At 41.2% G+C, this 27405-nt stretch overlaps 2 protein-coding genes across 7 annotated transcripts; one reads left to right on the top strand and one right to left on the bottom strand.

The window, feature by feature from the left end:
* Positions 1–1926: 1926 nt before the first annotated feature.
* On the bottom strand, positions 1927–24989 carry rnf207a (ring finger protein 207a). Of its 6 annotated transcripts, none has more exons than XM_054784055.1 (19): positions 24875–24989; positions 23434–23613; positions 22938–23128; positions 18194–18326; positions 17966–18110; positions 17690–17771; positions 17071–17146; positions 16793–16918; positions 16362–16408; positions 15620–15692; positions 14559–14627; positions 14342–14410; positions 13469–13575; positions 10496–10673; positions 9189–9374; positions 9071–9122; positions 8869–8986; positions 8508–8600; positions 1927–7546 (listed from the first exon to the last, which is right to left on the bottom strand). In XM_054784055.1, exons 3-19 carry the CDS (start codon positions 23126–23128, stop codon positions 7483–7485), a joined length of 1809 nt encoding a protein of 602 aa, XP_054640030.1. In that variant the 5' UTR covers positions 23434–23613; positions 24875–24989; the 3' UTR covers positions 1927–7482. The 6 variants fall into 6 exon arrangements, with proteins under 6 accessions (XP_054640030.1, XP_054640033.1, XP_054640031.1 ...); XM_054784058.1 differs by having other exon boundaries at positions 10496–10628; XM_054784056.1 differs by lacking the exon at positions 24875–24989 and having other exon boundaries at positions 23434–23807.
* Positions 24943–26881, top strand: rpl22 (ribosomal protein L22). The gene is made up of 4 exons (XM_054784061.1): positions 24943–25249; positions 25395–25488; positions 25552–25617; positions 26361–26881. Exons 1-4 carry the CDS (start codon positions 25236–25238, stop codon positions 26508–26510), a joined length of 324 nt encoding a protein of 107 aa, XP_054640036.1. The 5' UTR covers positions 24943–25235; the 3' UTR covers positions 26511–26881.
* Positions 26882–27405: the final 524 nt, after the last annotated feature.

Below are 27405 nucleotides of genomic sequence, written 5' to 3'. Positions count from 1 at the left end.
AGCATACACTACTTAGCATACAAGCTAACACAAGCATCCCACAAAGTGACCACACCAGAGCCGTAACAGAAGATCCGGCAACCCACCGAAATCAGGATATTGCTCCGACAATCAGATAACATTAGATCAGTATCTCTAGTTCCCCTTTTGCATAGCCCTGAAAAGCCGGCGTTGTTTCACCTTTTTTCCCTGTCGCTATTCTTTATAAATGGCAGACACGGACTAGGGTGGGCAAAGTCTCATTTATTTAATTATGTTCAACATTCTTTGCATAATTAACGCAGGCGCATCACGTCCAGCCACATATCTCTGTTACGACGGCAAAATAGCGCACCCACACAGAGTCTTTTATGACTTTATTCGGACCGGTTGCGAACAAATCGGCTCCTCCGGCTCTTCCACAGGAGCCGGTTTGTGGCGGTAGCCAATTGAGAGCCGATTAGTTCTGTCCGCACTGAGCAGGGCTAGGGGCGGGGTTAAACACGCGGTGGTGCTTTTAGAGCCGATATGTTTGTGAGAAAAAAAGAGATTTGACCTATTTTGACATAATTTGTTTATTGACATAGGTGTTTGTTTTTGTATTTTATAATATAACATTATATTATCAGATATTTTTGTAGCTGTTCGTTGAGGTTTAAATACATCTATTTAAATAATAAATATTTGATATCGTGTATTTTTTACATTAGTAATTTATTTTACACAATACACATAATTTGATAATCAAGACAGCAAAAAAATCTGGGAGCCGAAAGAGACGCCTCTTTCAAAAGAGCCGAAATTTCCATCACTGGTACGACGGCAAGGTGCCTTCAGGTACACTCCGAATATCAAAACCCCGTCTTTATCATGCACGTGTGTGTGGTCTAAATACACACAAATACAAAGTAAAACAGTAAGTGGATATTGTTATCAGTCACGAACGTAACCCTTGCTAGGGAAGTACAATATGTTGCATTTAAACATGCTCGGAAATCCCAGAAAATGCATCGACACTCAAAACATGTGAATTCAACTTAAATTGCGTGGCGTGTGTGAACGCAACCCTACACGGCTCACGCTGACATGGTTAAAGTGTGATTCAAATGTTCTGCTACTATTAAAGAGAGTAACGTTAGGCAAATAGATTTTCAGACACGTGTGCTATCTTTTAGCGTTTTTTACATTGAGATTTTCAGTTCAGCTGGAGCTGTTAACACATTCATTTGTCTTTCTGTTCATAAAATACAGTAAAAATGGGCATATTTCACACATAGTTGCAGTGATTAATTCATCTGAAAACTGTGATTCATTTTATTCCTATTTTGAATCATCTGACAGCCCTTGTTGAAAGCAAGTGTCACACCGTTGAGTATTAAATACGTCACACCAGGAACTGATGTCATCTTATCATCTGGCTACGGGACGCTGTAGGCACCAGCTGACCTCTGTTCTTTCTATGTTGCTGGATCTCTGTGTGAAAGACGCTGTTTCCCATACTGCTATCAACAAAGCATTCACACAGATGTTGTCCTGGCTCTGATACGACCTCCAATGGCAGAATATAGGTGGAACACAGAACGCCCCGCTGAATCTGGGCTTGAACTGTCTGTGTAAAAAGTGTGAGACGCGCTTGACTTTTAAAAGCCTCTTAACAGACGCCATTGATAACCTGCTGATTGGTGTGGGAGGGAGGAGGGAAGATGGAGGACAAGGAGGCGGGGCTTGTTGATTAATAAGCGGAATGCCTCCCCTGGGTTTGGTACGTCCTGAGAGTCAAGGACGCTGGCGGCCATTGAGGCCGGGTGCAATAAATCCAGGAAGGGGAGGAAATTTGAAACGAGAGATGTGAGGCATTCAGGGACACATTAGTGTTTTTAAACAATTTGTGTTGCATTTATTTCATAATGCGCAGCACTGGTTAGAGTGACAGAGAATGATGAACAATTGCATGACTATTGATTGCATTTATATTTCATAATGTACTGTGTACAAGTACTGGGCAACCACTGGCTTTGTTTGAATGATCTTTTTCAGTGAGTAGGACACATGTTGGCATTGACCATCAATCACCCCCATGTGGCCTAATTGTCTTCTTATTTGACTGTACATCTTTACCGATAACAATACATGTACGTATGTACTTACTGTATTTGGGTCTGTTAATGCTTTTTCATCTTTTGTTTGATTTTTTTTATTTTTTATTTTGTAAAAAGGCTACAAAAATGTTATCTATCATGTTCCACATGACTTAAATTTCGTTTTCTCTCTGTTTTTACATTGTTTACGGTTTGGTGCTCTTAATTTGGTTTTCTGTTTCCTGTTTCGGGGTCATGTGCAGCGACTTTGCTACTGCTGGTCACGGCTGGCAGGAGCACCTGTTGGTGATTGCTAATCAGGCTGCTATTTAGTTCAGTTGGGACTCGTGTGGATTTGCTGCATTTGCCGTGGACTTTCCCCGCCCTGCTTGCTTATTGCGTTTTGGTGAGCGTCTAGCTGGGCTCTATAACCAGCCTTTACATTCTTGGATTTTTGTATTTTGTGACTGACGTGTTTGTGAGAGCGTCCCTCTTTTTTCCCTGGATGAAAAGACTTTATTGATCGCACCTGCGCTATGTCTTTGAATCCTGGGGTGGCGCTATATGCTATCATAGCAGAACAGACAATGTGTGCATCTATTTCAAGACAAAGCTTTGTGTTATTATTAGTTATTAGTAGCAACATTTCAGCTTTTTGGCTTCACATTCTGGCTTTTTGCTCTATTTTTCCAATTTTTTGGTTTAATTTTATTTCTACACAGGGGCAGGCTTACCATTAGGCAAACACAGGCGATTTGGGGGCCCCCCAAACATCTCATGAAAATCTATCTTCAATTTTTAAAGTACGTATTACTGTTTTAGTCTTCATGCGCTTAAAATTACATCAAATTGCGCAATCTTTCATAAGCGTTTAAACTGCTTTATGCAATGGACTATTCCATGTTACAGATGGATTCCGGAAGAATGGAGCGAAACAAAGCCGTTAGCGAAGTTACCCCAGTGGAACGGAGAAGAGGAGAAGCCAAGTGGAAAACGGTTTTTATAAAAACTACCGAAGGCGTCCACCTTTTTCAGTCACAGCAAACGTAGACACAAGGACAGCAGCGCCGCTACTCGGCGTCAGCCGAGGAGAACGCAGTAGATGAAGCTGAGAGTGACGATTTTCACCACAAACGTGTGTATAAAGCGGTAAACTACATTAAATGTCACTTAATGTTCTTATCAATTACAGTACAAGCGATTAGATGATTCACTGGATAGGTCATAAAAATCCCTCGAGATTTTCGATAAAACCATGGCTATGTAACTAGCAACTTAAGCTGACAGATAACTAAGATTTCAAAAGCAGGGAAAAAAAGTGGCCGAAATTACATAAAGGAAGCGGAGTGCCCCAATGACTAAATAGTAAATACACCCGTTTCTACATTGTGTTGCGGGTTGTACAAAAAGTACAAAAGTATCAGTTCAGCGCACAAGTTGCGCACACATTAAGATGGTATTTAAACGTTCGGTTTTGCTGACAAAAACGTAGCTTTACCTGCTAAAGTAAAGAGACACTCAAAATATGAACCAAAAAGCCCCTCAGTGGGGTGGCTTTAGAGGTCGCTTGGGGTCAAAATAACATCCTTGACTTACTTTTATGAACGGCACGAGGGCGGTGACTAACGATAAAAGAAGATATTGACTTGACCTACATGACTCTGATGAAGTGAGAGAATCATATCTGGTCTAATAAACATCATCTGACCCGACCTTCACCTCCCGTCTGGAGCGAACTGCACATCAGCAGGGTCTATAAAGGAAGGGGGTAAACGCCATCGACCCTTGACCTTTTCAAACTGCAGCCTCATGCATCACTGGTGATGATGGCATCAAAATGGATTCCAAATTGGATTGCAGGCCGCAGGCACCAACCAAACTGTCTGCTTGAGGCTGCAACAAAATAACGTGGTATAATAAAGAATGGAGATACATTAAATCACATGAAAGCATGCTAATACAATTCAGCTAAAAAATACATTTCAAAGTGATTAAAAAATAAAGTGCAGGTCCTCTCATCCTCATTATAAAACCATATGTGTTTCCCCCCCTCTAAATCTGCTCTATTTACGCTAATTGTATCCTTTTTTAAATGTGAATCTTCTATTTCCTCAGTGACCCAAATTCCCCCATGAAGATCATTAAACTTTCATTTTAACTCTCCTCCATCTTTAATGCTCAATTACGTGATTAGAGCTTGCAGTGTGGCTGCTTCGTCTCCAAAAGTCTTATGTGCTATTCTCACAAAAAAACAACAACCCTCCGAATGTGCCGTGGCCGACAAAAATAACTTGGAATAACCTTCCCAGTCAGACTTCAGGTGGGGGAATAATGAAGAGCGAGCAGGCGGATTGTTGGCCTGCGATGATGAACGACCTCGGGGAGGTGCAGGAGCAGGGAGCAGGCACAGTCATTTGTTACCAGGCTGTCACAAATGTATTTTTAATGAATGCACACCTCGGACCTTCTCTGCGGAGCACGGCGCTTGCCTGAGGCCAAACTAGGACTCCATTTTTTCCCAACTTTAGCTCACATCAATGAAATGTAAATAAGCTATTCCTTCCATCAGTCAGGACCGCATTGTTGTTCTACAAAAACACTGTTTTTTTTCCTCCCTGAGAAGTAAATTTCAAATATCTTGGGTGAGATATGAAGGTGACTGGAGCTCACGTTGTCTTGACACAAGTGCAGTGCACCCGCTACAGTTAAAGCTACCTGTTTTTTTAATATATGAATGTATACATTCAAATCCATTTTTAATGTTTGTCCAAATGCAAATTGTTTAGGGTTATTAAAAACTGGACCTTTTTATTCCCTTGCAAAACGACTTCTATTATCGCCACTTAATTAAATACATTGTTTCAGGATAAAAATGTCTTTAGATTCGACTTGTGTCCAAAACTGACAAAATAATGACACTAGTGACATTAACTTGTGTAATTTGGAATAGATTTTTTGCATTCATTGGTTAAAGCAGACGTACGCTGTAAAATAAGGCGGAGCATCTGTTCTCATACGTAATTATACTAGACGTTGTCGGTGGCTATGATTTATTTCAAGAGTCATGTATCCAAGGCACAGCATCAAAACGACATTGTCCTCTCTCCCCGGTGCGATTACAATAGACTGTATAGAGTGCAGAATATAAAAACTGCATTATTTTTTTTGTTAAGCCAGTATTTTTTTTAGATATGAGTGAAGCTGTACCTGCTTGTTGTCATCCAATGATGAGACATACGATCACGCTTAGGATAATTACGTATACAACATACATGACCCCAGCCACAGAGAATCAACGCTTTCCACACGTCATACACATTCAATACTTTCCATGTACATGCCGAAGAACACAAAAAACAAAAGCCAACAAAGTAGACAAAAAGCGCTTCTAGAGTGCTGCAGCGGTTGAAGAATCCAAAATTTCGAGAAACTTACGGCTCAACAGTCCAACAAAAAAAAAAAAACGAAACAAGTGTGGCGATTAGGAGGAAAACGTGGTCTGGTTTTTGCCCTTAGATTTATGCTAAAGCCTAGGTCACAACCGGACGCACCATTTTTTGGGGGGGTTGTGGAGAACGTAGTTGTGATGACCATGGAGGAGTAAAATCTCGACACACACGGAGGACGTATGAAATATCTTAACGGGCGTCCACTGCACTAATTACGTGTGTGGGGTGCACGTGTGGTGCGCATGACCCACATAGGAGTCCACAAGTACGACGTACGAAAAAACTGACATTTTGCCCAAACTTGACACCAGCAAAACGTACGAAAGACACACTTTGGCCGCATGGACAACACACGAAGTGCGTAAGTTTGTCTTGGAACCTGAAAAGAGTTTGTTTGACATGACGAAGAACCTCTGCGGCCAGTCTATGGCTCGAAAATGAGCACGTCACATGCGCCCTCTGTGCATTTCTTGCATTTTTTGCACGTAGACTGGCTGTAGGAACCTCTACGAAGAAAAACAGGTTGACCCTAGAACAGATTAAATCTGCAATGAAACATCAGTTTTTGTATATGACCCAGTATTTGACAAATTATTGCCAAAAATGTCTTTTTTTTTGTACACCCTCTCAGTGCACCTAACAAACCAGTCTGTTTGCGCGTGTTATTCTGCGGAATCGAGTGCTAAAAGAAAGCACCGTCCCTGTGAAGAACGGATAGTGGTACTTTTGGAGTTTGGACACTATATAGACAGATTCCTTTCATCATCTTTATCATGGGTGCGGGTGCTTTATTGAACAACTGTCTCCTTTTTTCTTCCTAATAAGCACTGCGTTACCTGTGCTGATGAAGCGCACTGCGCATTTCTGAGTGTCAGTCTGTGCTTTGTTATTGAGTACGGCTGCAAAATAAGCCAGTACGACGCCAAACACAGTTGCAAGTGGCACACTATTGAATTCAAGAAAGAAACCATAGCAGTGTACAAAAATAGCATCTGTTATAATAGGCTTGTAATGGAGAGGTTCCTAGTAAACAGATTCCAGGGGAAACTGTTTAAGTGAGACCCTGCCAGGCCAGTGTGTGTAATAATGATTGTACCTGCTGCTGAAGTTTACATAAAGTTGACTTGAGCAAGTATACAGCTTTAACCGTCCGCTCGTTAAAGTTGAGCTTATAAGGGACTAGCATGAAGCGGCGTCTGCGTTTCTCTTCTGCTACGTCCCCCCCTCCCTCCATTCATCTCTGTGTTGGGTAAAAGTGAAGTGATGTTAGATGTTCCTTTTTTTTCAATTGTTTGTGTTAATATTTCAATATAATATAAGTAAATATATTAACATGATTTCTTATGGGGTTTTTGTACAATTGGGTTTTCGTCTGACCATTTGAAATCTGGATTAATGATGAAAACAGAGGTTCGACTGTATTTCACTTTGGAATCCGATCCAAACTACAGTACCGGCTTTGGGGTTAGTAACAGCTGTAATGTAGACGGCACACTATCTGTCAATGCCTGGTTAACACCTGACACTCGCTTAACCCACCCTGTTGTGTTGAAAGCAATTGTCACTGTCGTATTTTAGTTGAGTTGATGTCACGTCATCGTCTTATAGAAATATCCTGATTTGGTGTGTGACGTTTAAAAAGCACAGGTGGATAAATGGTGGCTCGTCTCTGTGTGAAAGACGCCACAACCTCCGTATTATTAACACGTGGGCCTTAAAGAGCGGCGACTCTTCACGGTGGGTCCATGTGAAGTCCTGACAGCAGCCTGACCTCCATGTCTGCACATCCACTTAGCACCGACACCCAAAGGTTTCACACCCACTGAGCCGCTGACAGCTTCCCACCCCCTTGCCCCACTGGCCACCCTGCTCAGTCACATAGAGGTTCTAGGTCACACAGCGTCAAGGCATCTGGGCTTTCCATCGGCATCATGAGGGGCAGGGAAATCAGATCATAGTTTTTTACACGGGCGGGGCTACAGCACGACAGGATGGTTGTTCTTGTCTCTGTCTTGTTCTGTCACGCATGTCTGCTTCTCACTGTGGAACACAAGACAGTGCAATAGGCCACAACATTAGGTACACCTGCATCCATCCAATACAACACGCATGACAGGTTCTGTCTTTAAAAATATAACGAGCACAGACCTCCGCCAAGGCTTAATTAGTGTTCAATTTGTAGCCAATCTTAAGGACCTTATAATGGCTACAAAGAGTTTAAGTTCCAACAGAAACGCAACAAATTACAAGATGTGATGACATTTGACAGATGTACAGTATAAGCATCTGAACATGCTTCAATTAAAAGTGCTTCCAAACATAATTAAGTAAATTATTAAATAAAACTTGGTTTGACTTTACAGTGTCTGAGCCTGCATACACATAGCATGATATCGTATATAATACATGTATGTAGAGTACCACTCAAACGCTACTGAAAGAGCAGGTGTGTAAATGTTTGACGGGTAGTTATACTACTACTATTACGACTACTACTAATTACCGTAGATTTATATTGCGACTTTCAAGAACCCTTGACACGTGACAGTATTTCAGGATGTGTGAAAATGTACTGTATATAGAGCGAGTGGTATTCTTGGTTATACTGTATATACTTTTTATTTTCATATTTAACCATTTCAAATTAATCTTAAATAATAATTTGTAATATCTACTTTATTAGTTCTATTAACCTCATTGTGTTGGAAAAATTTGTCTATTTATAATATTTCTATTTAATCATATATTTTAGTATATCCTATGCATCTAACAGAACGGCTTACATCATTCTATTCCTAAGATATTCTATTCAATTTGATTCACATTTTTCATATATCTTCTTTACCTCATATAGGTACATGAGAGGGTCAAAATGTTAAAAAACAGCTCTCAGTATGATGCAGTCCAGTCAGTCCTTTTTTTCCTTTTTCTACCCTGAATACTGTCCAGAAAAGTGTGTGTAGAACTCTAAACTGTCCACAACTTGTGCATGCATGCATACCTGTCTTGTCTCTCTGTTGCCATTGTGCTGTCTTCGTAAATCTTCAACATTGTTTCTGTGCGGTCGTCACGGTGCTCTTTGGGCTCCTGGAACCTAGAAAATAACTGGTTATTTTTCTTTCCTTTTTTTTTTTTTACTTTAATTTTAATTTTTTAACTTTTTGTTCAGTACTAGGAGCTATGAGGCATGTTACTTTCACTCCAGTTGGTTTTGTCCATACTGTATTGTGTTGTTGACAATAACACTTGGCAGGGCTTGACATGTGCTGTATGTACACAGTAATATGATTGCAATTGTGCAATAATGTAGTTATTGGAAGAAATGGCCATCTTAAACAAAGAGCACCGAGTCAAACCATCACCTGGGCTCCAGTCTCTCTTTGACCTTGGCAATGGACAGGATGTAAGGGCTGATCTGCCTGGCGATGGTGGTAAGGTATGAGTTCTCCTGCTTCAATTGCATCAGATCATGAAGCTGGGCTGCGAGAGAAATAGCAATGTGGATGAGAACAACAGTCTGCCTAAATGGAATCAAAGTGTTGGCAATAGTCCTTGAAGACAAACCTTCATAGATCTCCTGCTCATTGGTGACCCTCTGAAAAGTCTCGTCCCAGATCTGTAAAGGAAAACCGTAAGAATGTGCTTGTGTCTGATAGTCCAATAGGCGAGCATGCCAGGGCACCTCTTCAAACATGGCTCTCATGGTTTCCACTGTGGAGTACTGGGAGGCTATCTGGCTGTCGATGTGCAGCGATCGGTCCAAGATTTCACCCATTTGGTCCGTGTTGATGATGGAGTGATGCTTGGTGAGGTCTCTGTGCAGCTCCTGGACCTGGTCCTTCAGGTTCTGTATCTCTGTCTGCAGAGTCTGGATGCATACAGGATTGCAGAATGAAAGAGCCTCTCCAAAAACTACAATGCTGTCAGCATCTGTTGATTGTCGGGCAGGCTTAATTCTTGACGAGGGCTTTACAGAACTGTTTTTATTTTGTCTACAGACTCAAACATGCTGACCAAAAAACGGATCACCAGGAAGTCAAATGAACCACAGTGATTCATTCTGAAATACTCGGAGTTCCTGCTAGAGATGATCGATATTGGCTTTCTTACCAATATCCAATATACCAAAATTGTCCAGCACTTCATTTCCGAAACTGATATTAACCGATACCGATATAGGCACTAGCTCTTCCCACAAACTGTCTGATTGCATCTCATGGAATAAACACATTATGCACCAATTACTGTGATGCCAATGGATGCGTTTCACAAACACACTAGTTGTACAAAAAAAGACAAATACTGCAATATGCAATACAAGGTATCGAAAGCTGCAAATTTCAATGTGTATAAAACTGAACTGTAACTAGAAACTGGCCTCATTCAGCACGTCACGTATGAACGCAGCATGAACAAAACATATTAGAAGTATGAAAGGAAGACATGTTACTCAACCCTTGCATAACCTGTGCCTTTATTGCAAATTGCATATTGCGTTAGCAAGCTTTTGCTGTGTGAGGCACATTATTGCTAAAAAAGCCGATAGCGATATGAACGGCTATCTCATTTTTATTCCAATATCGCATCCCGCTCGGGATGCGGGGACAAGGCGTGGCGGACCCAAGTGCAGGTAAGCAATAAGGCAAAAGAGGAATGTTGCTCAAAAAAGGTTTAATTCCAAGGTACTGGGCAACACAGGATCCAAAATGCCATTGTGAAGTCCAAGGCTCCTGCCACAAAAACTGTAGAAGTACACGTAGTAAACATACACTAGAGTTTAAACTTTTTTTTCTATCAAATGAAATATGCAGTGAGCTATTTTTATATTGTTTGTTAGTTGTATAGGATGTTTTATAAAGCGTCTTTGTGTGTCTTGAAAGGTAGATTATTGATTATTATTTTTACATTCAATTTGATGACAAAGGATGAAGCATGCATCAAACCTGCATCTGCATTTTCCTGCTCGTCATGCGTTGACAGTGTACTCACCCTGTAGCTGTTCTCGTAGTTGTTACAGTGCTTGGTGAAAGGCGTCTCCCGCCCCTCAGCCAGGAGGACCTTGGTGCAGATGTTGCGGTGAGACGTGGGCCTCCGCCCGAAAACAGAGCCGAGCGGCATCTCACTGAGAGACAGGGAGCGGCAAGACATGGACAGAGGCGACTGCAGCCTGAGGTGAGGAGAATATCAACGGCTGCTTTGTTTCTCACTTGTACATTGCAGTAACACAACATACACAACGGGCCACTCCGGCGATACAAGACTACATGGCTTGGCAACAGCTCATGCTTCATTCCTACTTTACCAGGCACTTTTACGACTTCTTTTTACACTTACATGGCAACACACTATGCTAAGAAGTTACCAGAAACATTATCTGAGCAGTAATTACAAGGGTTATGATCGTGAAAATTGGATTCCTAAGGTGAAATAGTCTTCTGGAATGCAGAAAGGCATACAATATATAAAAATTCAGCTGAAATGGTGAACTGAAATGTACTGAAATAGTAAACAATTGGACATGTACATTGGACATGTACATTCAGATGTTGAGAGACGGTCAAATTAAATTCACCTGTCAAGGTTATACAATGGAACCTTGATTTTCGTACCCCCCGTTTTTGCAGGATTTGGTTTTGGACAAAAATTATTGCCAAAAATATGTTTCAGTTTTGGTACACTGCCTCTGTAATAGTACGGCCAAACAGTTCGCCTAGCAAACTGTCGAGCGCCCAACAAAGCATCCATGCATAGGTGACTGATTCTCTGAAGAATGGATAGTGGTTCTTTTAGAGTTGGGACAAATCCTTTAATCAGCTTTATTGTGTGTCTATTTGTTCATAGAACGCACACAGAACAATTAAAAACTCTATCTGTCTCCTTCCTCCCTCCCTTCAAGCACTGCACTGTGTGCTGATGAGGCATTCGAGCGCACTGCGTATTTCTGAGTGTTAGAGGAATCTGTGCTTATTTAATTTAGGACGGCTAAAACAAAGAAGGAACGTGAGAACCACGTTTAAATTCAAGAAAGAAGTCAGAGCACAATATGAGGGTAGCGTCTGTTACAATAGGATTGTCGTGTAAAAGTTCCTCGTTAACACAGGTTGCAGGGGGAATAGTTTAACGGAGACACATAACAGCAAGTGAGCCGGGCCAGTCTGTGTAATGATGATTGTACCTACTGCTGAAGTTTACAAGAAAGTTCAAGTGAGCAAGTATACAACTCTAACCGTCCACTCTTTTAAAGTTTAAAGTTGTCACGGACTGAAAGTGAAACTGCGTTCATGTGGCTCTTCTGTCCCCTCCCCTCCTCCATCCACTCATATGTGTTTGCTAGCATTGAATAAAGGTAAAAGTGATGTTAAATGTTCATTTATACATTTCATTTGGCATACATATACATTTGGTTTGTTTTATGCATGTAAATCTATAATTATTTACAATAAAATGTGTTTTGTGTTAATATTTTTGGGTGTCTAGATCGGGTTGATTGGATTTACATGATTTCTTATGGAAAAAATGTATTTGGTTTTTGTATGTTTAGGTTTTTGTCTGGACCTTCTGGATTAACGGCAAACCGAGGTTTCACTGTACTGCATTTAAGTTCATCCTGAAATTTCACTGGAAAGCCAAATATCCCTAACTTTTTGTGAGTACACTGACTATTAATAACAGACTTTTCCTCCCATTGGAAAAAAAACAAAGAAAAAGCATGCAGAATTAATCCATCGACACTCACTGAAATGAGGTCTCGCACAGTATAGAGAATGTCTTGCATAACAGCACTTTTGTATTAAATTAAAGGAAAATGTTCAAAATATTGTTGGTGAAATCTTGGTGAGATCTGAATACAACTCTGAATTGTATGACCTCCAAGGAGATTCCACCTCAGAAGCTTCACTGTACTGCGACCCATCCATGGACCTTCAGGTACTGTACCATTCCAGTGGGTGATCAAAAGTGCTAATTTGATATCTTTCACAACTTTTGAAAATTGAAATTTCAAACTATGCACACCATAAAAGATTGGGCCACTTTGGTGGAAAAGATGGCTAAATAGATTTGTCGTTCAGTTGTCTCTAGTCATAGTAGTAATAATAATAATACTATTCTGTTGAATTCTGTCATCACGTCACATCAGCACTTGACACCACTCAGAACATGCGCCCAAAAATTGAGTGGAGTGATAAACATGCACAACGTGTTCAATAAAATAACTCACCTTGCACTCAGTTGCTTTAAGATGAATGGAAATGTTTGCACGGAAGAAACAATAAGTACTCCCAAAGCAAGTCCCACGCCTATGCCCACACCTGCATGGGTCATCATCCACAGCGACAGGCCTGCTTAAATACCTCACTCGTCCGGTGACATCAGCAGCTTGGAACAAAGCTGCCCCTACGTGCTAACTTCCAGATTAATTCTGGAGGGTTCTATGAAATTATGATAAAAATAGTGCAGGCCAGCCTGCATCCGATCCACAGCCTCCGTGCATGTTGAGGGTTGAACAAGCTGTGGAGCAAGCTGTCAGTGGGCTAGAATTACAGCTGCTGCATTGTGTATGTGTACGGAGGAGGACACAGGAAGGAAAATAAAACACACAACATGTAAAAAAGTAAATCCTTGACCTCTATGAGACCCTACCAAACACTGCCATTGTGTGGTTGTGATCAGGCCTAGAACAGAATGGATTGATGCCAGCGACTGTGTAAACACAGAGAATAACTGCCATAGCTGGACTCAGCACGGCGCCGCCTGTCATCAGACCACAAACATCGCCCTCACGCCGCCTCGCTCAGTGTAATTGTAAACCATTTGGGGGATTTCGAGTTGGGATGCTTCACAAAGTGTGAAATCTTTATTCCGGCTCGTTTGTCTTCTCGGAATTGTCTGAACGCGCCAACACCGTGGCGATACATGGAAAACAAAAGTTCTGCACAGATGATACGTCGCAAATGACCTCACCTTGTGACGATGCTGGAGGAGCCGGTGACAGAAGGGGCGCAGCGCTGTCCAATCAGCAGCAATGGCTCCAGACAACGGGCAAACTCGCTGCGGTAGTCTGTGTTAATCTGATGGAAGATGGAGGAATGCAATTAGTGGTCACCTAGATTGGCTTATGTCCTCATGTACTATGGGACAAGAAAATGTGGAAAGGTGCTTACTTATCTGTTACATGTTGTGCTGTCATTTTTGTATGTGCGCAGTGATTGCAGTCAGTGTTTTGTCTCGTGACTCCCCTGTTCATTTCACTGTGCGACAATCTCACTGCGGGTTCAGTGTTGGCTATTTCTTGCCCTATTAAAGAGCCATCTCTTGTGGGACTAACAATAAACTTTGACGACAAGTGGGGGGGCTACAAAATATTGCCATGTTGGCTGCAATTGGCCTGTGGGGTGTGAGTTCAAGACCCCTGTTGTAGATTATAGGACATTTGAGTATAATGAACTCAATATAAAATTATAGACCAACTAAAATTAAGTATTGTACAACTTAATATTAATAAACTCATATTAGTTTCAGCTTGGTTCAACTCAAAAAGCTGTTAACGTGACCAGCCACTTCGTTTGCTGTAAACAGTAAACAATGAGAACCAGATACTGTATGTGCTTAATATTGGCTGTGTTGATTCAACTTCAACAAAAAAAATCAATTAAAAAGTGTTTGGATCAGTCAGTACCAATACGCAGGTGATAAATCAGCATTACAGCCAAAGCAAAAACCTAATTCAATAACAGTGATTTGTGAAAAAACACTGAAGAGACACACTGATCTGCTTTGTTTTAACTATTAAAAGAAATGAACCAGATTTCTTGATAACTCTGGAATATCACTCACTTTGCTACTTTGCACTGGTCTGAGGCGATGAGGAAGCTTGACAATCCTCTTCAGTCGCTCCATCAGTTGCTGTGGAAGCAAGGACATCTTCATACAGATGGACTTACTCTATTTTAAGACAACAATCAGTTCAAGGAATCCAGAGTCTCATCTCCTGGAGCAGGCCAAATTGAAGTTGTATAACAATTCACACAGTTTTGAAATGCAAATCACTCACGTAGCCCATGTCCAAAAACTCAAACATGTTGGCTGAGCTGAGGAAGGCAGAGCAGGTGACCAGGTGAACCTGTAAAAACAAAAGAAAAAGATAAACCTGCATTTTCTTAATACACCAAGGTGCTTGTGTGTAGACAGAATAACTGTGTATAGTGATGTCATAGCAGTGTAATGTTATGGTTATGGTTTAATTTATTTGAACACGCATACACGTTACAATGGAATACATCACATGTTACAATTCACAGTTCCACATGTCCAAAAGCAGTAGGCAGAAGCAAAGCTTATTTAATTCTACACCCCATCCGTTTTACATCAATTGCAATACATTTGCTCACCTCCTGTATTCCAAATGCACTCTTTGCTAGTACATAGGAAAATAGTAAGGTCATGTAATAATGTGGTAAAATAGTAGTCATCGTTCTTGTCACCGTAACTACTTCATACGACAATCATAATAAATAATAAGTATGATAATAGACAGAACATAATTGGATAATAGTGAGTACTGACGATGAACTCTCAAGAATGAAGAGTTAGAAATACGTGTAGTAGTGATCAGACATAGCATTGACAAATAAAATAGACAAAAAAGGAACATAGTTGGATAATGGGTGAGTATAGACGATGTCCTCACATAGGAATGAAGGGCTAATGAATCCCGCAATATAAACAAACAGCCACTAAAATGACACACAATAGAGTGCAAGTGGAGAGATTGTGGTTTGCAGAGTAACAACATAGAGTCCATAACAAAGATTAGCTTGAAAAAAAAATCACATTATTACTAGCATAAAAGTAAAATTTTTAATGCGAGTGTGCTGTACTTATTCATCATCACCTCATACCACAACACTGCATTACTTTCCTGGCTTTATAGATTATTTCCAGTCAGGGGTTTTTTTTATTGAGCAAGGTGGTGGTTATCAATAATAACTGGCGGGAGAAAGGACGTCATTAAATGTAAGTCATATCTACTTTACTTTACTCACCCTCGTGCATGAGCAAGCATCTACTGTGAGTTTTTCTATTTCAATTTCCATTATGCAAGGTGTTGACTACCTGGAGTGTTGGCAGGAGTGATGTGAGGTGCGAGAGCTGCTCCTTTAATGCTTTCTCCTTCTCCTCATGCTGGCTGCAAACACAAACGCAAACGATGGTGATAGGGACAGCATAGAGGGCAAGGATGGGTTTGGCTGAGGAGCTGCTGCTGACCCCAACAGCAAAGTCCATTATTATTTCCACAAGCTAATCTGTCAGTGCTCTCCTGTAGCAGCCCTCAGGCAGCGGAGCAGCAGCGGACACACAAATTCCGACTCAAATAGCCTGGAACACCCTTCCAGGAAGCAGGCCGCTGGACCGCTTCCAGGCAATCTCACTAAAGATCCATGCAACCGGACCACTCGCTCAATAAAAACCTGACACTCGCTGCCATATCTTTCTTTGAAAATTTATGGAATTATATTGATTGCTCATTAAAATGAAGCATCTTGTGACTAATGGCTGAAAAAGCTTTGGTGACATTAAATTAAACGTTATTTCTTAATGGGAATTTATCTATTAAAAGCAATGAGACATTTTATAATAGTAGTAAAAGGATGTGGGCACTTTGATACAGTACATACACTCCTGATCAAAATCTTAAGACCAGTTGAAAAATTGCTAGAATTTGCATTTTGCACATTTGGATCTTGATGAGGTTTTAAGTAGAGCTACAATACGCACAAGCAAGAAGGGGGAGTACATTTGCTGTAAATACTGTACATTTGCTTAATGTCTTCTGAACTGTGTGTTTTAATTTCACCTCTGAGCAGCTTTCAGCAGAATCTTCTTCCTCTCAGCCAATTTTTCCTGTCGGGTGAAAATAAAAGAAAGAAAAAACAGCATGTGTTGTTTGCAAAGGCTGTGAGCGTTATAAATTCTTGAAACTGTGAGGAAATATTCACCCAATTCTGCTCCCTGTGATTTGCTCAACTTTTTCAGTTAGATCAACAGTGACCTCCAATGGTTTTATAGTGCTATTGCTGTTGTGTCAACCGTCTAAACATTTATTATTACTGTACTTCTGACTGTTTTTCATGGATAGAATTGGGTACACTGCTCACAGCCAACAAGCACACCAACAAATTGATGAATAACTTGGATAACAAGCAGATCCTCTTTTCTATATACAACTATTGTACCATTTATTAAAACTGATGGTTTTATGTTTATAAATAATAGTCACGCTTTGACCTGCAGACTGTTGAACAGAGAGCAAATGGCGCTCTCCTCCTCCTCCACATTCAAACACACTTCTCCTATCATGGACCTCAGCAGAAAGATCGCTTCCCGAGTGGACGTTTGCAGCTCCTTCACCACCTGCACACAGAGAGAAGACGCTCAATGACTGTATGCTTTTGGCAACACAGCTGTATTATGGCTATTTCATTGAGCTGCATGAGAGGGTCAGTATATTAGAAACAGCTCTCAGTGTAATGTAGCGCAGTTGTACACGGGAAAGACTCTCTTACCAGCACAGCCTGGTCCAACATCTCGCATCCTTGCACGTAGGCCGTCTCAATATCAATGCAGTGAGTGCGACTCTCTCTGTGGAGCGCACACAGACACACACGCGCACACACATTGTCAATTTCCTTAGTGATTTAGACTGTCTGAACTTGAAAAGGTTGAGAAGAGGACGTTTTATTAACTCAATTTTAATACATTTTCTTGAGTTTTATTTCACACTTCCACTATTTACAGGAGCTTGTGAAGTTTTTTTTTTTAATCATAGAGGAGTGATATGGAATTGCCACTCATTTCCATCAAACAGTAGAGTATACGTCGGTTCTCCACTCCTCGTCTACCTGTACAACTAGTGTACCTTCTTCATATCAAACATGTCATTTTAGTTTTGAGGTTAACAAATAATGTGTATCAGTGTAGCATCAATGTCATATTAGTAAATAAGTATCATCATAAGCTTGTGTTAGTATTAGTGCTGCCAGCTGATGCTTAACATTTAACAGCATATTTTCAAATAAGTCAGTTTTGAAGTCACACACACAGTCCACACGTGCCGCAGCTGATGTCACAAGGAGAAAAATGATGGACGGTCAAAAATAGGTGTTGCACGGCACATTCACTCACACTTGCATGTCTCGGAAGCACTTGATGCAAAGCATGGACTTGTTCTCAGTGGAAAAGAGGATGTATGGCTCCTCGTGAAGCGCTGAGGGTAGTATTGAAATAAAGAGTTAATTAAAGTGCATTGACCAAATGGAAATAATATTTACATTACTTTTTAAGGCCTCCTGATATGACTTCCTCTGGCCTACATTAAACAAAGACCAACTAAAATACCTGAAGTACCCCTTCAGCAATATGACCTAAAATATGCTGGTGTACACTTTGGGGGTCACTCACCGCACTTCCTGTGTTTGGCTTTAGTACGTTTGGCCAGCGAGACGATGTCATGGTGGGAGAACATTCGGGCCTTGTGCGTGAGCTCCCTGCAAGCGCAGCACAGAGGCTGGTTACAGGTGTTACAGTAGAACATCACACCTGTGTCCTGTGCAAGAAGAAAGCATTTGTAACAACACAAAGCTATGGATGACTAAGCAAAAAGAAAATGTAGTGTAAGAGTGTCAAAACCTTTTTGTTGCTCTCTTGGTCACAATTGGCACACTGCACCGGCTCGTCTGTGTCTGCGTTGTTGTCCACCAGGAACTTGAGCAGACGGTCCTCTGGCGGGAGGCCATTGTTTCCCTTTATGATGGACAGGTATCTGCGGGAGGAGAAATGATTAACATTACACACTTTTTTTTAATGTAATAAAACATGTCCAAAATGCTGAGAAGCAATATACTGTATATCTTTCATGAAAATCCAAACAAATCATATATATGTAAAATGCAAAAAAAATGTAAATCAAACAATGCAGTTTTATCCTCTGTAAGGGACAAGCGGCACAGCCTATTTCAAATGCTATTGCATTTGAGTGTTTTAAAACACTCAAGAATAGAATAAAACTTGTATTTCTGTTGTTATTAAAGTCAATCCATAACTGAAATGATTAGTACTGACAAACAAAAATGAAGAAAATGACGAAAATAAGACAAAAATACACGCAGGTTTACAGTATATTAGTAACCACAAACGATATTGGGAAAGCAAGACAACACAGAATCATCTGTTGCAGTGCTCCGGAAAGCCTGCAGGGGCCGCAATAGTGTCACCAGTCTAGACGTCGAGGAAGAAAATGCGGAAGCCGTCGTGCTGACGTCAGTGTTAGCATGTGTGGACCTTGTGTTATCTAGAAACTTCTCACAGGTCACGCTAGAACGAAGGGCAGCACTACATTTAAAAAATTCTACCAATAGTGAAATATTGTCTAGGCGAGAATATGTCTGCCATTGCTCAGGATCATGTGCGAGGAAAAAGCGTCTTCAAAGACTTGAGCGCCGACGACGAAGACTGGCAGCCCACCGAGATGGAGAGCTTGTGCATGAACTGCTACCAGAACGGAACGACACGCTTGCTTCTCACTAAAATCCCCTTCTTCAAGGAGGTCATCGTCAGCTCGTTTAGCTGCGACAAATGCAGCTGGTCCAACACAGAGATTCAGTCTGCTGGACGCATTCAGGAGCAAGGCGTCTGCTACACGCTTCAAGTCCGAAGTAAACATGACTTGGATAGGGAGGTGGTTAAAATGGACAGCGCGACCACCAAGATACCAGAGCTGGATTTTGAGATCCCTCCCTTCACACAGAAAGGCTCCCTGTCCACCGTTGAGGGCCTTTTGGACCGAGCCGTGGCAGGGTTGGAGCAGGACCAAGCGGCCAGACGGGCAGCCGACCCAGAGGTGGCTGGGAAAATAGAAGCCTTCATCCAGAAACTGAAAAAGCTCAAAGATGTGGATAAGGAATTTACTGTGGTCATTGAGGATCCATCAGGCAACAGTTTTGTGGAGAACCCGGTAGCCCCCCTTAAAGACGAGGCCCTAACAGTGTCCTGGTTCAGGCGGACCATCCAGCAGGAGAAGCAGCTGGGTTTGAGGGCGGACGACGACCCAGAGGACGAGGAACCACTTGATAACGACCTGGACACTATGAGGAGTGAGGTTTTGGTGTTCAACACCAACTGTCCCGAGTGCAACGCCCCAGCCTCAACCAACATGAAGCTGGTCCAGATCCCTCACTTCAAGGAGGCTATCATCATGGCTACTAACTGTGACAGCTGTGGACATCGTACTAACGAGGTCAAGTCAGGTGGTGCCACCGAGGAGAAGGGCACCAAGATTTCCCTGCACATCAGCGGCTCTTCGGACATGACCCGAGATCTACTCAAGTCTGAGACTTGCTCCGTCCTCATCCCAGAGCTGGACTTTGAGCTGGGCATGGCGGCATTGTGTGGCAAGTTCACCACCCTAGAGGGCCTGCTGACTGACATCAAAGACCTCGTCGTTGCCAAAAACCCGTTTGTGTGCGGGGATAGCGGCGACTCTGAGCGCATGCAGAAACTCAAGGAATTTGGTGAGAAGATTGACAAGATCATTGCCGGGGAGATGAAGGTCCACATCATCCTGGATGACCCGGCTGGGAACAGCTATCTGGAGAACGTTTACGCCCCTGAGGCAGATCCAGAGATGACCGTTGAGACATACATGCGCTCCTTTGAGCAAAACGAAGACCTGGGTCTGAACGACATGAAAACGGAAGGCTACCTGGAGGACAACTGAAACAAGAACCACCTTTGTTGTCCACCTAACATGAAATTCCAAAATGAGTTAAGGAGTAAACAGGTTCTCAAAGACAAGAAAGCTTTGCCTCCAAGCTAGTGTTGTTTTAGTGCATCTTGTTTTTTGGACTTTTTGATTTCAGCACCGGTTATGTCTTCACTATGTTTTAATCATGGCAAGAAGTTCTAAGTTGTTTATCAGTGGAAACAAATTGTACATGCAAACTAAGCACTTAGTTATTGCAGAGAATACTTGGGAATTGTGGATGCAGTGCTGCGATATCTCACAAGAGGGCGCTCTGCCATCTCCAGGAATTCTGTCTAATGTTTTATATTTTCTGCATTTGTAACTACCATTTAAATGATGAACAGCAGTCAGACTTGAAAGTGGATCTATTTTAAAAAAAACAATTACTGGCAGAAAGTGTAGTATGTTATTTTATTTAGACAACAGAGCCATGTTTGTCTTCATATTATTTAGTCAATTCAGAGCCTTTTGATGGATTTGAGGCAATATGGACAATTAAACAACAAAGGCTACTATGTTTAAGAAATATGTTGACATGAAAGTGCAAGAGCTATTTTGAAATAAAGGTCTCGAGATAACTGAAATTGGACATGATCATTTCAGTCCCAGCAGAGTCCATATACTGTAGATACCAGTTCTTTCAAAACACTGACTTCTTGGGGGGGGGATAAGTAAGTGGTAATATCCTTGTCAACACAATGTATGGTTTAACGTGCAGTTAAGTAACAATACACTGCTGTGGACATATGGAAGGACTCTTCAGGCAAGTTTAGAAGCTGACGGCAAACTCATTACAGTTTTTGTCAGATTTCTCCTCCCAAGCCTAAGACTCTGGAATCACTGCAGGGTCAAGCCGTGTGACACCTCCACAGGAAACACGGGTGTTAAAACTAGCGCTGAAGGTCACTGTAAGACTGCGTATCACTCCTGGATTGGGATGACATGGATTGCTATCATGTGACTGCTTTTGATTTGCTTGTAAGCTGCTGACTATGGTGCCAAATGCCACTACGCTTTGTTTGCTGCGCGACCACACTTGGCAGAACTCACAGGGACTGAGGGCTAAATCTGAGACTGGGATGACCCCCTGGCAGCTGCTCCAGTCATTCAGGCCTGACTGAGTCAACGAGGCGGCGCATGGAAAACCAAAACAAAGAGCCAACACTTGCCAAAAACAACATGGTCATTCTCAAATTGTCCAAATAAACGACAGCCCATGTACATTTGAGGAAGACGGGGTGAGTGATTCAAACACCAAGTCCACCCATCAATCCCTGACCTTTGGCCTCGGGCTGTTAACTGTTGTTGAGATTCAACAGCAGTGCTGAATACACTAGACAAGTAAGTAAGTAAAATGTATTTATATAGCACCTTTCACAGACAAAGAAAGTATCAAAGTGCTTCATAATCATATTAAAAATACACACAGTTAAGAGAGCCCAAATAAAACACCATTTCAGACTTCAGCACTGTGAACATCTAAAAGAATTTGCTCCAAAAGTTAGATAAAGTGTGACGACAACCATAGAACCTGGAATGAAACTTGCGTAGTGGTAGGGTAGCGATACAAACACCCTACACTTCTCTGTCCTGGCTGCTCAGTACAATATGATTAAAGCAATAATAAACAACAGAATGTAAACAGCTCTGTTTAGTCTTAATGGGAAGGGACCCTCCCCCAGGCACTCTGCATCTTCATCAAAGTTAATGGTGAGTACACAAATTATTATTGAATATTCAGCGATTATCTTCTTTTTACAGTTGTATGTATGACATTTTAACATGTTGGATCAATGAAGTCCACTTGTCGTCAGCAAGCATTCCTCCACTTCTGTATACTGTAAATCTGGGGTCACCAATGTGGTGCGCGTGGGCACCAGATAACCCCCCATGACCACATGAGGCGCCTGCAAGCCTGCTTTTCATTCAGGTTTTCAGTTAATAATGTGAGAACAGAACAGAAAGAAATGCATTCTGAAATACAAAATGTGAGTTTTGGATACCAGCAATTTGTTTATGCTCTGGTAAAACAAGCATATTCGGATTGTTTGTGTTGAAATAAGCTATGAACATAAAAGTTACAAAAATGAGTAGCACTTGGCCATTTTCAGTTTGTAAAAGTAGCTCTCACAAGGAAAAAACGTTACAGGAGACCACTGCTGTACATGTTATCAAGGGTTTTAGTTTTATTGTATAGAAAATGGATGGATGGATGGATGGATGTTATTGTGGGGGGCTAACTACTTTTTACACTTAATAATACTATAATATTTAATAAAACCATGTGTGTTTCATTAATTGTTTTGTACTGAGAAGCCAGACCTTTGGTTTGTTGCAGTAAGTTCCATTTCTGGTTCGACAGTTATCGCACTTTTCATCTTGCTGTCACTGGCACGCTTCTGTGTCGGAATCACAAAAAAGTCAAAGAAAAAGCAACTTGACACTTGAGTAGACTTCATCCTTTAGAATGACCCTCACTGAGCTTAAGTCTCACAACATTTGCTGCCGTATGATGATGGTTTGAACTCCAAATTGTACTACTTATGGGGCATTTGGAGCTTCCGCTAAACATAGGATGAACAAGTACACATTTTGCAGCACTGTATTCGCCCTCAATGTGCTATCTCTTACCCGCAGAGGGGGCAGCTGAGTCGGCTGTCATTGGTCCGGCCCAGTAAGCAGCGGGCACAGAAGATGTGGTAGCAGTCCAGCAGACAAGGGGACTGGTACTGCTCGTGGCACAGGTGACACACCAGGGGGTGGACGTTAGCGCAGTCCACATTACACAGACTGTCCAAATTGCTGAGAATTCCTCCTGCCATCTGAAATGAGGACCAGCAGTGAGTGACACTTTTTCTTCCCCTAAATGTTCTATCATGAAGAAGATGTGGCATGTTTAATAGAGTCACAGTTGCTCGACTGCACTGTAGCAGGCATCAAATAACACAGCACCCATAGGGATTAAAATAAACTAAAGGAGTCGTGGTCTTACCTTGACATGTGATTAAGTGACCCACGGATAGTTAGCGTAAACACAACACAAAGGACAACACTAAGTCCAACAAAACAGAGCCACAGTATAAGCAGCGGTATCATACACTGAGAGCAAAGAGAGCCACTGTCTTACCTTTCAGTGCCGCTATCAGCGACCCCCAGCAGGAATGACAACAATGCAGAAACTCTTCAATAGTAGGCCTAGGGGCTGCCTCTGCTAGGCAGCTGACAGCACACACCTCATGCCAACCCCCCATGTGCTGCCAAAGTGCAACAGGGCCACTGGATAGTGCACATTGGCTATGCAGTTGTCCTGGTGAGGGCGGAGAATAGTGTGGAAATGACATCTCAAGAGCAACACATGCAGCCTGTCATGGGCCAGTATTTATTACAGTGGCTGATACAGGCAAACACACAGAAACAACACAGGACTGACCCAAAAAACACCAGTGCGATGGGAAAATGCTGCAAGATCAAAAACAAATGCAAAAGAAAAAATGCTGCAAATACCAAAAACACACGTAAGCCCCCAAAAAACTGCATGCTGCAAGTTTACAGAACAAAACGGAAGTTTGCCAGGCTACTAGGAGAAGCAGACCTGAGGGATGTCTGTCTTTAAAGGCGTGAGGAGGATGCCCCGAAGAAAGTTGGCTGACTTTTGAAGAGGCGGAATGACAAGGTACATTTTTCTTTATGTCTTGGCCGTAATATTTTACAGTATTATACAGCAACTGTAGCTAATGTTTTATGGTGTTTGTGTGTTTTTGGTTTTGGATTATTTCTGTGTTTGGAGCGTTGGGAGGTTGCTGTGCGTTTGCCCCTGTCGGCCACTGTAATTTATCATTGAGAAATATTTACTTTATTATCACACAAGATAGACTTTCGCCATGCTTCAACGTTAAAACAGCAGACAATGTAACGATTAGCATCTTTGATTGATTCCACTATGGCTATAAGACTCACTTCTTTGCTAACTAACTTCTAACCATGACAGCAGGACCTACCGATCCCCAAACAGTCTTTGAGGCTGACTAACGTGTGCAGTGAGTCTTTTACCGACTGCCACCCGAGTGATGTAAATTAGTTCCATGTGTATGTTGAATGGAGATGGCGTCCTTTTTTCTTTTTTTTTTTTAAAAGGCATCATTTGTAAAAAAAAAAAAAAAAATTATGCAGTGCTTTGTATGGCTTTTTTATGTCACCATGCCATACTATAGCAACTTTATTTATAAAGTCCTTAACAATAACCACAATGAAAAACACTGTGTACATCAGAGATTAAAAAAATATATAGAGAGAGAAATATAATGATACAGCTTGAAACGTCTTATTGCAGGAATTACCCACACAATGACATACGTTTCACAAATGATACACGACACTTGATAAATAGGGTTATTTTTTTAAGCTAACAAACTTGTTTGTCCACTTTCTATATTAGAACATTTAAGATAGTAAAATATTTATCCAGGTCAAGTGTCTGTAAGTTTATTTTTGATACAATATACAGTTTTACCATTCTCAATCTTAATGTATTGTTAGTGGCAATGAACTTGATATATTTGACAACTTACCTGGATAATAGCTTTGAAAATCAATGAATGTACCACTCACAAACAGGATGACACTAAAGCTAATACCGTACTGTACAAGTATAGATTTCGTTTTAGCGTAACACGTTGCTTAATCGAGTGCAGAGACATCGATGGACTCGACGTCTCGCGCAGATACGATACTTCCTGCGCAGCCCCGCCTCCTTGCTTTTTGCTGCGCGCGCCAACCTTGGCTCCAATCGTGACTCAAATCCTGAGTAGTTTGACTATTAAATTAACTTCGCACGCGGTGTATTTGTGCTTTCCTCGACCTGGGATAGATGAACAATGTGACCTGGAGAAGTTTTGCAACTCGTTTTTGGCTGTCTCTTGTCAAAATCACATGTTATTGTTATTGTATGATAATAATGTACTGCTAACGTTAGCTAGCTAGTTAAGGCAGACCTACCTAGGTTATTAAGAGTAGCATCACATAGCAGAGTAAATATGAGTATAATATTAAGTTGTTTGCTGGTATTCATGTTGAAATGTGTCCTGGCAGAAGAAGCCGGGAGGCAAGAGGAGGAAGGATCCTCAAGTTCACTCTGGACTGCACACACCCAGTGGAGGATGGCATCATAGACGCCGCCAGTTTTGTGAGTGCAGTCGACCACTTAAAGGATTTGTTACTGACTAGACACTGCATGTTTCTATGACAGCCATTTTCCATCGCTTATCCTGTTCTGGATTGCCAGAGACCTATCACAGCTGACTTTGGGCGAAAGGTAGACTATACCTTGGACTGGTTGCCAATCAATCACAGGTCATGTATAAAAAACATTTACACACACATTCACACTGTCACTGAGTAGGGACTGAATGCACGATGCCTGCACAGAGGTCAGTAGACCACCGGTGACTCTATGACAACCTCTCGGGGCTTAAAGTGCTCATGACCCCCAAAAAAGTTTGAAAAAAGCAACAAAATGAAAGTACTCACTTAAGGGCATAGTTTGGATTTTTTGACATGAAGTTGTACGACATTCCCATCAGCAGTGGACTATATCAATAGTGACTTACCCCCGCAATTTGGTGCCGAGAGTCCAGTTCTGGTCAGTATTCCGTGAGGAGGAACGTAATTCTGCTTAGTTGCTGGGTCATTTAAGTAAAAAGTTTGGCTTCTTAAAACAATATCCATTCAAAAGAGTAATACATTTGCATCATAAAAATGCCTCCTCAAAAAAATCTGACCTCCCAAATTGCTCGGCGTTATATTTGTCTCCCGTGTTGTCCCTGCACACTGTCGCCTCTCCATTCGTGTGTATGTTATGAAGACGCGTGCATCTTCTTCCACTGTGGAACACATGCAAACAAGATGGCCGATTGCTGGTCACCAAACTGCAGCTAAACAACATTGTATACTTTTTTTTATGTTGCTTAATATGTGTTCTGTTTTATTTTCTGTGCCACATTGTGTGTCTCATGTTTACGCTAGTGAGTTTACAACACACACCTCTGCCTCTCACAGCTACCTCAAGTATCTCACTATGAAGTATCTGAAGAAAAACAACCTCAGGGACTGGTTTCAACAGCAAGGAAAGCTACGAGCTGCGCTACTTCCAGATCAACCAGGATGAAGATGAGGAGGAAGATTGAAGCAGACTCCATGTTCAATTAAGCATCCAAAGACTGAAAAGTAACATTGTCTTTTTAAATTTCACTGGAGGATATCATTCACAAGGAAACATCATATTTCTCGTAAGTGAGTAGTTTGCGATGTCATTTTGTTTGTACATCAACAGCTCCCAGGACAATCACCAAAATAAACATATTGTTAAATGTATACCTCGTTGACAGTGTCCATCCAAAATGAACATAACCTTTTAAAAATAGATGTGAAGGAAAAATGTGAGGGGGAAAATGGTAAGGAAAGAAGCACATAAAAGTGACATTTTGGAATATTTATTTTCTTGTTCCTGCTTTTTGGAAGGGCTAATAGAAGTTACAATGCATTCCTTAAAAAGTCTTCAAAACACTCATTGATCTTAAAAAAAGAAGAAATATTTGCATTTAAAGTGACATATATATATATATATATATATATACTTTCATGTTACCTATAAAAACAATTTTTGCAAGTGCACATGCAAGTTGCAAAGGAAATTACAAATCATGCTTCAAAAAAAATTATATCCAGTTTGGTGCAAATAAAAATCTGTGATTTTTTTTATATTTGTACTTATTTTTATTTTTATTTTATTTTTTTTGCCAGCGGAAATGCAAGTTACAATGCACTCGTTCAAAAATAAATTTGATATTTTTTTATGTTTGAGTTTTTTTGGAATACAGTATCTATGTATTTTTTTGTACCCTGATTAATATTCTATTTTAATTCACATTTTTCTTGGTTATTCGTAAAATGTGAAATTTTTTGAGTGACATGGGTTCTCCTGAGCTCTGTATGTGTGAGTGTGTTGACGCTGTGGTAACCATGACAACCAGGCAGCCTGACTCCTTGGACTTTGGCTGTGTGGTGGCTTTGGAAAAACAACGATACAAAATGTTAGTGTATT

The sequence above is a fragment of the Dunckerocampus dactyliophorus genome, chromosome 8 (genome assembly GCF_027744805.1).
Source record: "Dunckerocampus dactyliophorus isolate RoL2022-P2 chromosome 8, RoL_Ddac_1.1, whole genome shotgun sequence".
NCBI classification, from domain to species: domain Eukaryota; kingdom Metazoa; phylum Chordata; class Actinopteri; order Syngnathiformes; family Syngnathidae; genus Dunckerocampus; species Dunckerocampus dactyliophorus.
This window is presented reverse-complemented; position numbering and strand designations above follow the sequence as displayed.

Excerpts from the sequence above, each read along its gene's own strand:
- rnf207a (XM_054784055.1), bottom strand. The coding sequence starts at position 23,128 with ATGGCAGGAGGAATTCTCAGCAATTTGGACAGTCTGTGTAATGTGGAC. Across the intron at positions 18,111-18,193 it reads ACCAAGAGAGCAACAAAAAG|GACACAGGTGTGATGTTCTA; the intron begins GTTTTGACACTC and ends CTTCTTGCACAG. Across the intron at positions 14,411-14,558 it reads AGTTTTTGGACATGGGCTAC|CAACTGATGGAGCGACTGAA; the intron begins GTGAGTGATTTG and ends TTGCTTCCACAG.
- rpl22 (XM_054784061.1), top strand. Across the intron at positions 25,489-25,551 it reads TCATAGACGCCGCCAGTTTT|CCATTTTCCATCGCTTATCC; the intron begins GTGAGTGCAGTC and ends TTTCTATGACAG. Across the intron at positions 25,618-26,360 it reads CAGCTGACTTTGGGCGAAAG|CTACCTCAAGTATCTCACTA; the intron begins GTAGACTATACC and ends TGCCTCTCACAG.